This window comes from Juglans regia, chromosome 7 (genome assembly GCF_001411555.2).
Source record: "Juglans regia cultivar Chandler chromosome 7, Walnut 2.0, whole genome shotgun sequence".
Taxonomy (NCBI): Eukaryota; Viridiplantae; Streptophyta; class Magnoliopsida; order Fagales; family Juglandaceae; genus Juglans; species Juglans regia.
This window is the reverse complement of record NC_049907.1, coordinates 5,332,329-5,346,305: the sequence shown is the minus strand read 5'-3', so window position 1 is coordinate 5,346,305 and position 13,977 is coordinate 5,332,329. Positions and strand designations below refer to the sequence as shown.

Sequence of the window (13,977 nt, the reverse complement as noted above, 5' to 3'; positions counted from 1 at the left end):
AATTATCCTAGTAGGAGACTCTATGCAGGTAGTTCAGGCTATCAGAAGCAGTGAAGACAGTTGGAGCTTAGTTGGCTTGCTTATTCGTGACACTAAAAAGTTGTTAGCACAATTTCAATGCTAGTCTCTTGTTCATGTTTTTAGGAAGGCTAATGCAGTGGCTCACTGCCTGGCAACGAATGCATTTGATCTCTCTGAGGAGAGCATTCTTGCAGAGGAATATTCTCATTATATTCACAACCTTCTATAATTGAGTTATGGAATATAAGTAATCATTTCAAAACAAAACAAAAAAAATAAAAATATAAAGAAATCAGTTGAGGGTGTCCTCGAGCATTTTTTTAAAATTGAAAGAGTTCAAAGTGAACTTATTCGAAGAGTTACCATTTGGACGAACGTTTCGATATAGGTTGATTTATGGTGGTGCGAACCGGTTCTCGAATTGATTGCTCAAATACTTAATTGTCTTCTGTGAACATTCCCCTTACTCATCATGATCACCTACTTTGCACACCTCTCGTTTCAAATTTCAAATGATAATATAGATCATGGAAAATATAACAGTACCTCTCGTGTGCATGGTAGCAACTTTAACTCGAGTACTAATCATTCGAGCAAAGAAATATTTTGGAGGCATAATTTTATTTTATTTTTTTTTGTATTTATTATTTTTCACTAACCAATTATACATAGCAGTAATATATAGAAAAGGAAAAGGCAGATGCTAAAGTAATGGAAAATGCTATTCTTCCCGTGGAAGTTACTGTTAGGATTTTTTTATTATTATTTTTATTAAATAAGTTTTTTTAATAATATTATATATATATATTTTTAAAGTTTTTAAAAGTGTTACAAATACACATTAAAAAAAGAGAAAAAAAAAAAAAACTTGAAAACAAATAACGCTTAACAGGCGGAAGCTCTGGGAGTAGCACCACTCTAAAGTAATATATGGTACGAATTCCATTAAAGTAGAATCATATAATAATTGTTTGTCAGATGTTTGCCAGATGTTGCTTTATTATATAGTCTACTTGAGTATTACATTTGAGTATGATAATCGATTAATCGATCATTGTGCCAATTTTCTAATGTTATGATTTTTGGACAAGAACAGTACTATAAAAAATATGATTTTTAATTGTATGAACTTGAAATTATAATCATAAGCTGAAAGTTGGAAAATATACGATTCTATATGCCCATAGTTTTGATCAGATGTGAACCCTTTTGTGGACAAAGGGTCCCAATAAACAATCCACACGAGATAAGGCTTTCTTCAATATTTGGGTCTATTGAACAAACATGGGATTGTAAATAAACAATACTCAACAAGTTCGTTTGTTAACACAAAATCATAATCGATTATTAAATAATATAACTTGTATAAAACTCGTTTAGATTCATATAAGTTTGTATAAATTCAAACAACTTCGGACTGTATTAGACCCAACATAATATCTGTACTTCTACTTAATTATCTTTTAATTAATCAAGTTCTTACTTCTTAATTGCCCAAAATTATCCTGGGGATCTTGTAAATTAATAAACAAACTTGATTCAGACTTCTTCAGCTTATTAATGAGAAAAACTTCCGGATATCATTGATGGGATATACATTTGGATATGAAACCTAGGATCGATAAGGATTTACTAACTAAAATTACTACTGGCTTTTTAATATGACCTGCGAACTGAGATAAAACTTGTGGGTTAGGGATGAAGGGTTCGACTCATTTGCAGCCGGTTTGGATTGAGAGATCTCAACTCATCTCACTATTATTCATAAATTTCAACTCACAAATCTCACTACTATTCACAAACCATCTCAATTCATCTCATCTCTAAATCTAAACGGAGCCTTAATTGAGTAGAATGGATTAGAGGTACAGAGTCTTTTTTTAATACCAGTGACAGCCTTTCAAAAGATATTATGGGAGCAATGTTATTGTTGTATAGTTTGTTGTACAATTTATGCTTTATTTTGTCTTGTTTTGATTGCAAGTTTTGTTACCACGCACTTTCTTATTTTGATTTGTTAGGTATCCCTATTGGATTAAGGTTAGCGGTTTTCCTTTGTGTTCTTGCATATCATTTTGATAACTGGGTTTAGAATTTAGGATGATATGTAATCCCAAGTATTCAGTTGTAACCACGATTTTCCTTCACTAGAAAAGAGGGTAATTAATAAAGTTGGAGTTTCGTCCAAAAAATAAATAAATATAATGGATTAGAATTGATTGGCTCAGGAATAAGTTGAACTCAATTTCAATACAAGAAAATTGTTTATTTGTTATTACTTATTTCTTGTCAAAATTATTATTTCTTATTAAAATAAGTCTATTCTCGTCATAAACAATAATTTTCTTTGCAAATAACTCTTCATAAATGCTCCTTTTTTTTTTTTTTTTAGTGAATTTGATATGACCCGAATTCGATACACAATTAAGCAGACATTTGATGCGAAATTAACTTGTTAAAGGCTCAGAGAATTTGACCTATTTAATTAAATTAATTTGATTAAAATGACTCATATGTGATGCAGAGGCATTTTGGTGGTGTTGGGAATTAATGACTTATTATAATTTCTTGCTGCAATAAATATCATATATTTGAACTTCTGAACAAATATCTTTATTAGAGTTTGAGGTCCGAACTACCAATTTCAGCACCTTCTACCTTTATTTATAAGAGTAATGCAAGTTATAATTTTAGAATACAATGCAAGTCTACGTAATTTCTTTAAAGAAAAATGTGGAGTTTATTTTTAAAAAATTAATTTTTTTTTCTTATAAATTTTAGATTTATCAACTTTTTTTAAGAAGAATACTGCACAGAATTCTATATTCATTACCATATAAAATAACTAATAAGCCTCGTCAAAAGGGAATTGAAAACAGTAATTATAATATGCAAACAAGTAGGTCGTGAATTTATATTTCAAGACTACTCAAGTTTTGGATTAAACTATCGAATAAAAAAAATTGAAAGTTTGGAACTCTATCAGAGATACCCAATAATAATATTTAGGTTTAATTTGAACACAAATCCAACTATGTAAATTGTAAACTCGTTCAAGACAGAAACGACAATCGAGATGGTAACTTCTCATTCACTTGATAAAGCCACCAGCCACCTTAAATATATAGAAAAAGTAATCTTATATAGAGTCATGAAATGAAATGCGTAAGTATTACTTAATTATTTAAAAAAAATAAAATTTATTATTAAAATTTTTTTTTTTTATTTGGATCTTGTATCACTCTACGATTACAAATATCATTTCTCATATTAAATATAAGATTCCCCACGCTAAGTTAAAAGAGTAATGTTACGAGAAACTTTAAATGCATAAATATTGTGCATTTTGTAAAATTGTGGATTCCATAAAATAAAATAAAAAATTACATTTTTTTCGTAATAAAATCTACATTTTTATAAAAAAAAATACTTATACAAAACTTATACATTTATATATAACATTATTCAAATCAAAATGGGAGAATCCGATGGAAAGTAGTATTAAGGTATATGACAAAGTACATTATTATCATTGTCGAGAGTCCACCAAATCGATAGTGACATATGATCCGGTCGCCCTCACGGACCTAAAGAAAGTAATATATGTGCAACAACACAAAATCATAATTTACTCATTCCTATATTTCTTTGTTTAAGTTTATGAGGAAATATTATACTTATTCCCTTTTATAATTTAACTTGAATATGAGGGAATCCCTCAAAATTTCACTAAATTCACTCTCTCTTTTGCATTTGACGACATAATGCTATTTAGAAGTTGTTCGGGATTCATCGTGTCTCAAAATTAATTCACGTTAATGATTTGGAAAAGAGTAGTATTATTCTTTATTTTAATTTTATTATATATAATCACATTTTTTCATGTAATAATAATCGGATAGCCACTTAAAATATAATTCATGACAAGTATAAAAATAATGTTAGAAATAGTTTTAGGCTGTGTCATTGAAAAAATGAGGTATATTATTAAAAAATAATTTCATATAAGTCTCAAATTTTTTCTTTTTTTTCAAGATGAGTGCATTAAACTTTCAACTTAAAAACGGTAAATATCATAGAAAAAACCTTAGGCACTTCCTTCCCCTCTCTCTCTCTCGGAAAAAAACCAAGGAAAAAATCAAGGGTTTCAAATCTAATTTCACTGGAGGGGAAGGAGGCATCGGCTTCCTCCTCCTCCTCCTCCTCCTCCTTCCCTCTTTTTTCTGTTCACCCATCTTGTTTATCAAGATTTCTTTTGCTTAGTTTTATTTTGCTTTCTTCAAGCCCAAAAACTATAGATCTATAGATTTCCGACAACTTTCGAGAGACACACGCGGCACAAGCAGATTTACAAGTCAAAAATCATTCAGAGAAAAGTAGTGGTTTTGCAAAAATCACCATGCATGGTTCTCACGCGCCGCCCACATCTACGTGTGGTCCTCACGCACCACTCTTTCTGGCAACTCTTCTCGACACATACGACATATCACCGGAGTTGCCACTACCAAATCTTTTGTATCTAACTTTTATGGTTGAAAAGAGACAAGTGTGTTTTCTTCACTGGTCGTCACAGATTCCGAAATCTTCTGGAATTGGTCCAAATTGTAATCCGTCTTTTTTCGCATATATCTTACTGTTTTCCTTTTTAGTTTCTCATTATTAATTAAAAAAAAAAAAAAAAATTTATCTCTCAAATGTTTATCTATAGATATTGAGTTCTCTCTTTTTATAAAAAGTGAGATTGAATCTCTATTTAGACAGAGTGTTATCTCTTTGACGTCTATAGAGAGTATCAGTAATAGTGAATACCATATCATTCACAAAAGGAAATATCGTACTGATGGAATTTTAAATATATTATTTTGGTTTATCATGATGTCATATTTGATATGGGGCATCTTAAAATGTACCAGTCATAAATATGAGTTTCTTTTGATAAATGATGACGATTTTCCTTAACAAAAATTATAAATATCATTTTTTAAAATATAAAATAATAATAAAATAAAAAAAATAAAGCTATTGATCTTTAGAATATCCAAATGGTATCTTCCCAACAAGAAGCAGCGAAATGGGCAAACTTTGTAACAGATCAGAGACGAAAAGAATAACAAACAGTTTTATTCAACTATTAACTGATGTACACGGGACTCATCTACAAATGGATACACGTGTCAACACAGAAGAAATGAATCTCCAAATAATCATTCTCATCATCACCGTCCAAATGCATCCTCTGTCAAACCCAATTTTGAATGAAACAAACACAGAAAAAAAATATATCAAAAAAAGGAAATTAAAAGGAAAAAAAAAACATAGAAGGAGAAATAAATAGATCCCAGCCGTCAATCGAAAAGAAAGATCTAGTTAAAACTGGAAAGCCTCCACGTGGACAGACCCGAACACGGTCTAAGCCAGAACCACGGCGAAGAAAGCTCCAACAAGAGCGGTCCCAGCAACAATGGCTTTGCTAGTAGAGAATGCAGCACTCGGTGGCTCAGCAGAAGCCGGTGGCTCGGGTGCGGAAGCTCCGGGGCCGGGAGTAAGAGCAGAGGGTGAAGGGGGTGAAGAGATGGTGGGAGCAGGAGATGCCGGCGAGGGAGTGGGAGCCTTGGTCGGGGCCGGGGTTGGTGCAGTTGTGGAAGGAGCTGGGGCGGGCGTGGTCGGAGTTGGGGCGGGCGTGGTCGGAGCTGGGGCTGGAGATGGAGATGTTTTAGGGGACGGCACTGGTGCTGGCGGGGATGGGACTGGTGTGGGAGGTGTGGCGGTGGGCGGGGTGGCAGTTGGCGGCGTTGCCCTTGGTGAAGACGCTGGACCCTGTGCTAAGCAGGAGGAGGCCAAGAGACCCAAGATGAGAAAGAGTTGGAGCCCAGAAACACCCATCTTCATCTTCACCTTCAAAACTGAGAAAAAACTTGTGAGATGGAGTATGTTCAGGAGAGAAACTAAGGTAGCTAGATGAGAGAGTTAAGAGGTTCTGGATGAGGGGGCCTGAAAAGTATGGGGAAGAGTATAAAAAGGAGAGGAAAAAGTGGGTGGGTTGAGAGCTGAGCAGAGACAGCGATTAACCTAATCAATAATAATGCGTAAAGATTCTTTTCTGGAATCGTTTTAAAATCATGTGTGCATGTACTTAATATTTATAATAACAACAACATGATGAGCTTTGGGGGGTGGCGGTTCTCTCTCTCTCTCTCTCTCTCTCCCTCTCTCTCTCTCTCATGTTCTGTTTCGTTGAACTTTCTTCGAGGATTATCAGGTACAGATGGTGCACGTAATCAAGTTTTCCCAAACGCGACAAGGTCAAGATGAGGGTTATATTAGGAACTTAATTTTTGTAAAAATAGTTTAATTACCAGGGTGCCATTGAAACTGGACGTGTGTCGGTGGCTGGGGGTGGGGGGGTGAGTAGGACGTCTCTGTCCGACCACCTTCGTGCATAGTGTTTGGTTTCGAATATAAAATTGGGGTTTTCACAATCTGGCTTCCGCGTTATAGCCATTTCAACAGAACATGAGGAGACCAACATAAACTCGTGGCGTGCTCGGTTCGTATTACTGAAATGCCCCTCGAGAATAATTTTTCTCGATCAATCCCGCGTGAGTTGAATTGGTAGGGAACTTTCGAAAACTACGTATTCGTTTAGAGTCGGTTTAGATTGAAAAATAAGTTGAGATCATCGCATTATTATTCATAAATTTTAATTCATAAATTTCATTATTATTCATAAATCATATCAATTCATTTTATCTAATCTTTAAAATTAAACAGTCATTTTGTCTTAAATGGAGTCCAACCACGTGGCACCACGGGCCAAGTCAATGGAAGGTCTTGCCACGTGTCGAGTATACTGTAGCTTTGATGAAGAACATTTTAGTTGTACATACGGCAATAGAAATAATAGCCGTTTGGTATGGGGATTAGTTCATTAGTTTATTGATGAAATTAGCTGTGGCATAGCCGTTTGGTGCATAAGATAATTGGGGAGAGAGAAAGGAGGAGAAGAAGAATAATAATAATGTAAAATGTGACCGTTGGACGACAATAAAAAAAAATGCTCATTTTCACCCAAAAATACATGTTGCACCAAAACAATTGCTTTGCTTGGAAGACGTGTTAGGGGAGGTTTTTTTGGTGTACAGGTGGCAGGTGTGGAATGGTGGGGGTATAAATCTTTGGCAAGACTGGGTAAGAGAGTAGGATAATGGGGGCAAGGAGGAGTGGGATACTTTGGTAGTATGTGATGGTAGTCATGTTATTATATGTTTGTCTGAATTATAAGAATAGGAGTAGGAGCTGGCAACAGCTGGCATTGGGAAAAAATAGGCTGTTGTGAAAGGTTGAGAACATGGGGGGCATCATATATTATATATATATAGTTGTTTAAAAATTGGGGCCTATGATTATTGCGCAGGAAATGACTCATATGAGGTCCTTTCTATACGATCCAAATAACATAGAAAATGATCCTCCAACAGCAGTATTAAATTCAACTCGATATGACATGCTGTCACTGATTTATTGCATTTAGATGTTGAATTGAATTGAATTGAACTGAATTGAATTAACTTGAGTTTTTTTATAAATAGTAATAAGTTGAGATAGTGGAGTGAGTTATGTGAGACTCATCAAAAATGAGTTTAGATGTATTTAGATATTAAGATGAATTTAAATGTATTTATAAGAAGTTAAAAAATATTGCGAGTCCTGCGTGTAAAGAAGTGTTGAGTTGAAAAATATTGTAAGTCTCACCTGTAAATATATTTTAAATTGAGATGAATTTATTGATTTGTGAATTGAGTATTTGAATATTAGAAGAGATCTAAATCTAAACCAAACTCAACTGAACTAAATGCAGTCAAGGAACCAAACGAGGCCTTACTATTCAATTTAAAGTCATCAAATAAAAAAGAAATAGATATACATATAAAATGAACTTACAACATTTAACTATATATATATATATGTAGGGTTTATTTTATGTGTCTGTTTGCTTCTTTAAATTTCAATTATCATGTGTTTTGATTCATTGTTAAGTTGTTATTTTGGAAGGTTTTGAAGGGTGTGGTGAAGAATTCTTTTAAAAGCTTTTTTTAATCATAATTTGCTGTTTGCTATAGATCCATCATAAATTCCAGCTGGGTTCCTACATGGTCTCTAGAATTCCGTGATACGGTGGTCAACAAGGAGCATGCACGAAGCCAAACCCACAATGGTACAAAAATACAAATGGACAAAGTAAAAGTGATCGCTCCTTCAAAACCGATCTGATTAATACTACGACGTTACATCTATGTTATATTAAAAAAAAATAAAAAAAATTACAATATGACATTTATATAAAATCATAATAGTCCTTAGAATGGGGTGACTTTTGGGAGACAGACAAGAAACAAGCAAATTGCACGAGGTAAGTTGTCTTTCTTTCAAGAACTTTGCTCTTACATTATTTTTGGATACGGTGAAATTATAAAAAGAAGTAATCCTTGAAGGAAGTGAGATTGATAATTGTCTCGGCCAACGTTGGGTGGATGGAGTCTTGAAATATAAGGTTTTGTAGTAACGTGGGTAAAAGCCATTTTTGTCAAAGTGTTTTTTTGCTTAGAATACCTTTTCCTATTGATTAGGTAATGGTGAGCTGGTGTGAATGGCTGTTGATGACTACATTGGACAACATGTCATTAGTACTAATTGTTTTTCTGAATGTCTGAACATGTCATCAAAGTTTTTTCTTTGAGCTACTGCTTTTGTCGCTAATTGCACGAAAGTCAAAAGGAAAATTTGTGTTTCTATCTAACTAATTTGCTTGGAAAACTACACTAATTGATGTAACCATTAATGTAATAAAATACCCTTCCTTTGTACTGGAATCCAAAGATAAATGTCTACGGTAGTGGTACAGTCTTTCCACCACCCAGGTTTTGCTAAAACCCTAAATTAGGAACCTTTTCCTGATTAAAAAACAAAAGAACTTTATACTTTTTTAAGGCAAAGAGTACATCATTACATTGTGAAATATTTAATATTTATTTTTTATTTTTGCACAGTTGAAATGTGAGAAGGGTGAGGACAAAAAGGTTGGAATGTTTCCTTCTACAAATGTAGAGGCCCAATTCATCAAATCTTGAGCGAATTTGCACTCTGTGTAATACAAATATAAATATAAATTATTTTATAAAAATATCATTTTATAATATGTATGCATGATAAAATATGTTGTAAAATATGTTATGTAGATATCATTCCTGCTATGTAACGTTTGCAATATTCCAATATGTTGTAAATGTTATCCCTGTCCATAAAAGGAGCCGAAGCCCGACAGCATTTCTCTGTGGGAGTAATCTGATAATCTGAGTCGGTCAAGCCTGAGACTATTGGATTATACATCAGCATCTGTATATTTCCATAATATGATTTTATATTAGATTACATTAAATTATGCATATTTAAAATTTATATATTTATAAACAGTATTTCTACAAATTTAAAGATGTACTGTTTACTATTCAAAATTTATTTTATTACTTTTTTCTCTCTCCTCCCCCCTGTCTCTCTCTCTCCATCCACGAATAGAATTTTAAGAGAAAAAAATTCTACTGGATGCTAAATGATTAAATTTGCAGTAGTGCTAATTGTAAAATATAAAAATAATAATAATAATTTTAGGAAAAAATTAAATAATTATTTGACTCAAAAATACATAATCTAATGTGAAAATTTTTCTTGATATGTAAATTAATCTCCAAAAAATGTAATTTTGCGAGAAACCAATGCTAATTAATCATGCAGGCAGCAGTCAGAAACGAAGCTATGCAGGAAGTTGGATGCATATTAGTTTAGAGTGTAATTTAAAGAGTCAGCCATCCAGACCCAATCCATGAATCATACCCTTCTGCTCTGCCAATACAGGCACCCAAATTTGGGAAATAACACAAAGGGACTTTAACGCAGTGGACTTATTCCTTGCTCATTTCAGATAGCTAACTGCAACTTCTGGCAACAGTACAAAAAACTGCTCTCATTGAGAAAATGATCTTCTGAAACTAGGGTTCAAATGCTATAATGGTTGCTTGAGATCACTCACACCCATCCCACTATTCAGATCTGCTAATCACGAAATGTGGTCCTCCTTATATGAAACTCTTTCATACAAAGATAGGCGTTGATTGCTCTAGTGAATCGAATTCTACGAAAGGTGAACAGAGACGAGGCTAACCATTTTAAGTTGATACGTCTCATAGCAATAACATTGTTAATTCGCGCATGTTGGAAAAATCAGGTAAGCAAGCATGAACTGCAACATTTGGGGTGTTGAATATAAAACCTTTCATACATGGGCAAGCTTCACAACTGCAGTTATTACCATGCAACCTGTTTCATAGCACCTGCACACACATGATGGCCACAGATCGACAATTTTTTATTCTCGAGTAGCTGAGCCTTTCTTTCGGAGTAAATTAGGTCCTCATCTTCTTACTAGCTTGGACCAGAAGTAGACTACACTGAAACAAACTAGTCCAAAAATAATCACTTGCAAGATATGATTTGAGCGCTGCTGGGTAATCGTTCTATTCAACCTCCGCATGCCATTTCTCACCCCTGCCCCAGCTTGACTCATTGCCAATTGCTGTTGAAAATCAGAAGCAGCAATTTGTCATGATGCAATACGTTCATCCCTTCACCAAAAAGGTAGATACTTTTAAGTAGAATGCCAGGACTTGAGATGGTTTTTGTGTGTGCGCACGCACGCGCATGCATGCAGGTGTGTGTCTGTGTGTGTTTCATTAACAACAATTAAGTATTAATGCAAAGAAGAAGGGTCATGCATCCACAAGGCAAATCAGAAAAGAAGCATCAAACAATGATCTCAATCACGGCACACTAAGACATTAGGTATCCTCAGGACATTAGATTTTAAGAAAATATAAGGTTCAAGCTTTAAATTTACCAAATCAGAGAGGATGTCATTCTGAATTCTCGTTTCTGCTTCAATCTCTTGAGCCACCTGCATGAATTGGAATTTTGTAAAATAAGGAAGGAAATTTGAAATTTTAGTAAAATCTGAAATTTTAGTAAAATCCCTAAACAAAAAGGTAGGAATATATATTTTTATATTCTATGAACACAAGGTTTGACCCTACTGGGTTGACAGGAGTGAGTCTCTTGAACTCCCCATAATAGGGAGGTGGCTTAATCAATCAGCAACAGGGCAATATGTGAGTCAGCGGATGGAGAACAAGTGACTTAAGAAACCAATTGCAGTTTCCCAAATAGCCATTCTAGAACAAAACCACTTGACCAGAAGTAACAAGAATATGAATTCTTCGGGACATACAATTACGGAATTTATGTAAGCCAAATGCAAGACAAAACAATACCTATCATTAAATTATCAGGGCAAAGTTCTAGTGCTAAAAGAAATAACCACTAAAAGAAATAGCAACATTGATGAGCCATAATGCAACAGCCTTGACTAATGACACAGTTGTGATTTAACAGACGAGATTAAATAATGAGGAGAGATGGTAGTTGAATACCAACTTAATAGTAGAAAAAGATGCTTCTTGTTACTTATAAAAAAGAGAGAGAGAGAGAGAGAGTAGAAAAAGATGCTTTTTGTTCTCAAAATATTTATGGACATTCAGTTCAAAAAATGGGTACAGCAGGAGGTGACATGCAGATAATAATCACGATTGATGTATAAGATTAATTAACTTCTTTTTCTTTCATCTGATCAACCAATAATGCTGTTGTTAAAAGACCATTGTACCTAACCACTAGGGGTTGGCTCAAGTGATAAGATCCTTGGTCTTGGTGGTATGCTCTCTCTAAGTGTTAAGGTTTGAATGCTTGGGTGCAAACAATTTCTAGGGGTCATCAGACTAGGGGAATATCCTCTTGAATTACCCAAGGGGCCGAGATGCACTTGCGAGAAACTCCTTGCTAAGGGCATGTGCCCCGCTGGGATTAGACGAGAGTTTGTTCCAATAAAAAAAAAAAAGACCATTGTACCAAGCACCGAGATACCTACAAGACTAAGGCTATGGTATTACTTTCCTTTAGGGTGTCCTTGGGAGAAGATAAAAAAAACATCAGATTTTGAGATGCAGTGAAATTTGTAAAATTCAAAGGTACTGCAGAATTGTAGGCCACTGCATCGTTTAAAGCCTGTAAGTGGTAATGGTGTTTTGTGAAGTGTTTGAGTTTCAGAGTAAGCCAAACCAAAAAGCAGAACTATGGAAAATATTTATCATAATACGCTGCTACGAATGCTTGGTTAGACCCTCTAAAACTGTACTTCGGGCATGGCCACATTGTTTGGCATAACACTCTAACAAAAGTTCTGAAAGCAACTAGAAGAATGGTGAACTAGGATCTCCACCATCAAGAAACAGAAAATGTAGCTGAGAAGTAGAATCAAGCTATGGAAATTCAAGATTCAACAGAATGACAAGTTTTGTACATTCAGCACTGGACTACCCATATCCAAGCACAGTATTTTAAGTTACCAATTCCACAAACATGTATCTTGAAGGAAACAATTTACAAGCTTAACTAAGTCTAAGCAATAAAACAAGAACTTTTTAGTGCTAGTATCAACCGCTTCTACTAATCAGCATTAAAAAAATATTTCCTCCTTTTAAAGGCAAACATGGATGACCATACCAAAGCAACCTTCAAATTCGTTTCCACTGATTAAGTGACCATCAGCAACACTTAAGCTTGGATGACTATGCTACAGTGTATCAACAGCTTCTACTAATCAGCATTAAAAAAATATTTCCTCCTTTTAAAGGCAAACATGGATGACCATACCAACGCAACCTTTGAATTCGTTTCCACTGATTAAGTGACCATCAGCAACACTTAAGCTTGGATGACTATGCTACAGTGTAGTTATCAATATGAGCTCAAATGCTTATAAATTACACAAATGATCAAATATCCACATATTATTGTTATATTAAAAAGAACTAGCTAAAGATGCAGATGATTTATTTTCTAACTCAACTGAAAACACCTTCACAAACTAAGAACAAACTACTCCTTCTGTTTTCAATTTCATACTTGCATTACTAAGTCCAAAAATGCCTTGAAAATTATAAGCTCTTCTACAAATTTCAGGTACCATTCGATGAATTATGCGACCAAACTAAAATGAATCCATTACTCAGATTGGAAAGTTTTCGCTTTGAAGTAAGATAATGAATTCCAAACCAACAGTTAGCATCCCAGTAGCGAAGGAAATTGGAAAACGTACGCTTTTAAGGCGTCTAACTTGGGAATGAAGACCCGAGATTTCCTCATCGAGGTCCCCATGGACAGGATCAATCCTCAGTTGGATCTCATCAGAATTAGAGCCCTGTCTCGCACTAAGACCATCGCTGCACAACACATTACCCCCAAATTCAAATACTATAAGGCGTGTAGGAGAGACTGAGATACAGAATGATCGGTCTCCAAAAGGGAAGTTGTGGAAAATAGAATCAAGAGATAAATTGGGTACCTTGATCGGTAAGGATTTGCCATCGGAAGAGAGTGGGAACCGCTAACCCTAGAAGGGAAGCTTGGGAGATCCGGGACTTGTCTTCGCCGGAGAGGAGAATTCCTCAATGTTTTATACAGTTATTTTTCTCTGTAATCATTTCAACCTCTCTGGTTTGAAAAAATAAAGAGAAGCGGCAGGGAGGGCATGCGTCGACGTGTATCAAAAAAATGGCAAAAATCTTCGATCCTAATTGATCCGGGCCGGTATCGAACCAAAATTGGTTTTAAACTAGTTTTGTATTCGTATTTTAAAAATCGGTTTGAATCAAATTTAATTGGTAAATTATAAATATAAATATATTATATACTAAATTAATCATTAATATAACATAAAATTTTAATCTTAAACATGAATATTAATATTTAGTTATTAAAATAAACTTTTGATAAATTAATCTCAGTAATAAA

At 34.3% G+C, this 13,977-nt stretch overlaps 2 protein-coding genes across 2 annotated transcripts; both read right to left on the bottom strand.

The window, feature by feature from the left end:
• Window positions 1-5,118: 5,118 nt before the first annotated feature.
• LOC109016230 (classical arabinogalactan protein 4-like) lies at window positions 5,119-6,185 on the bottom strand. Its single transcript, XM_018998661.2, has one exon. It carries the CDS (start codon window positions 5,908-5,910, stop codon window positions 5,431-5,433), a length of 480 nt encoding a protein of 159 aa, XP_018854206.1. The 5' UTR covers window positions 5,911-6,185; the 3' UTR covers window positions 5,119-5,430.
• Window positions 6,186-10,002: 3,817 nt separating this feature from the next.
• Window positions 10,003-13,760, bottom strand: LOC108991236 (bet1-like protein At4g14600). Its single transcript, XM_018965415.2, has 4 exons — window positions 13,529-13,760; window positions 13,283-13,406; window positions 10,970-11,026; window positions 10,003-10,648 (listed from the first exon to the last, which is right to left on the bottom strand). Exons 1-4 carry the CDS (start codon window positions 13,549-13,551, stop codon window positions 10,487-10,489), a joined length of 366 nt encoding a protein of 121 aa, XP_018820960.1. The 5' UTR covers window positions 13,552-13,760; the 3' UTR covers window positions 10,003-10,486.
• Between the last annotated feature and the right edge of the window lie 217 nt (window positions 13,761-13,977).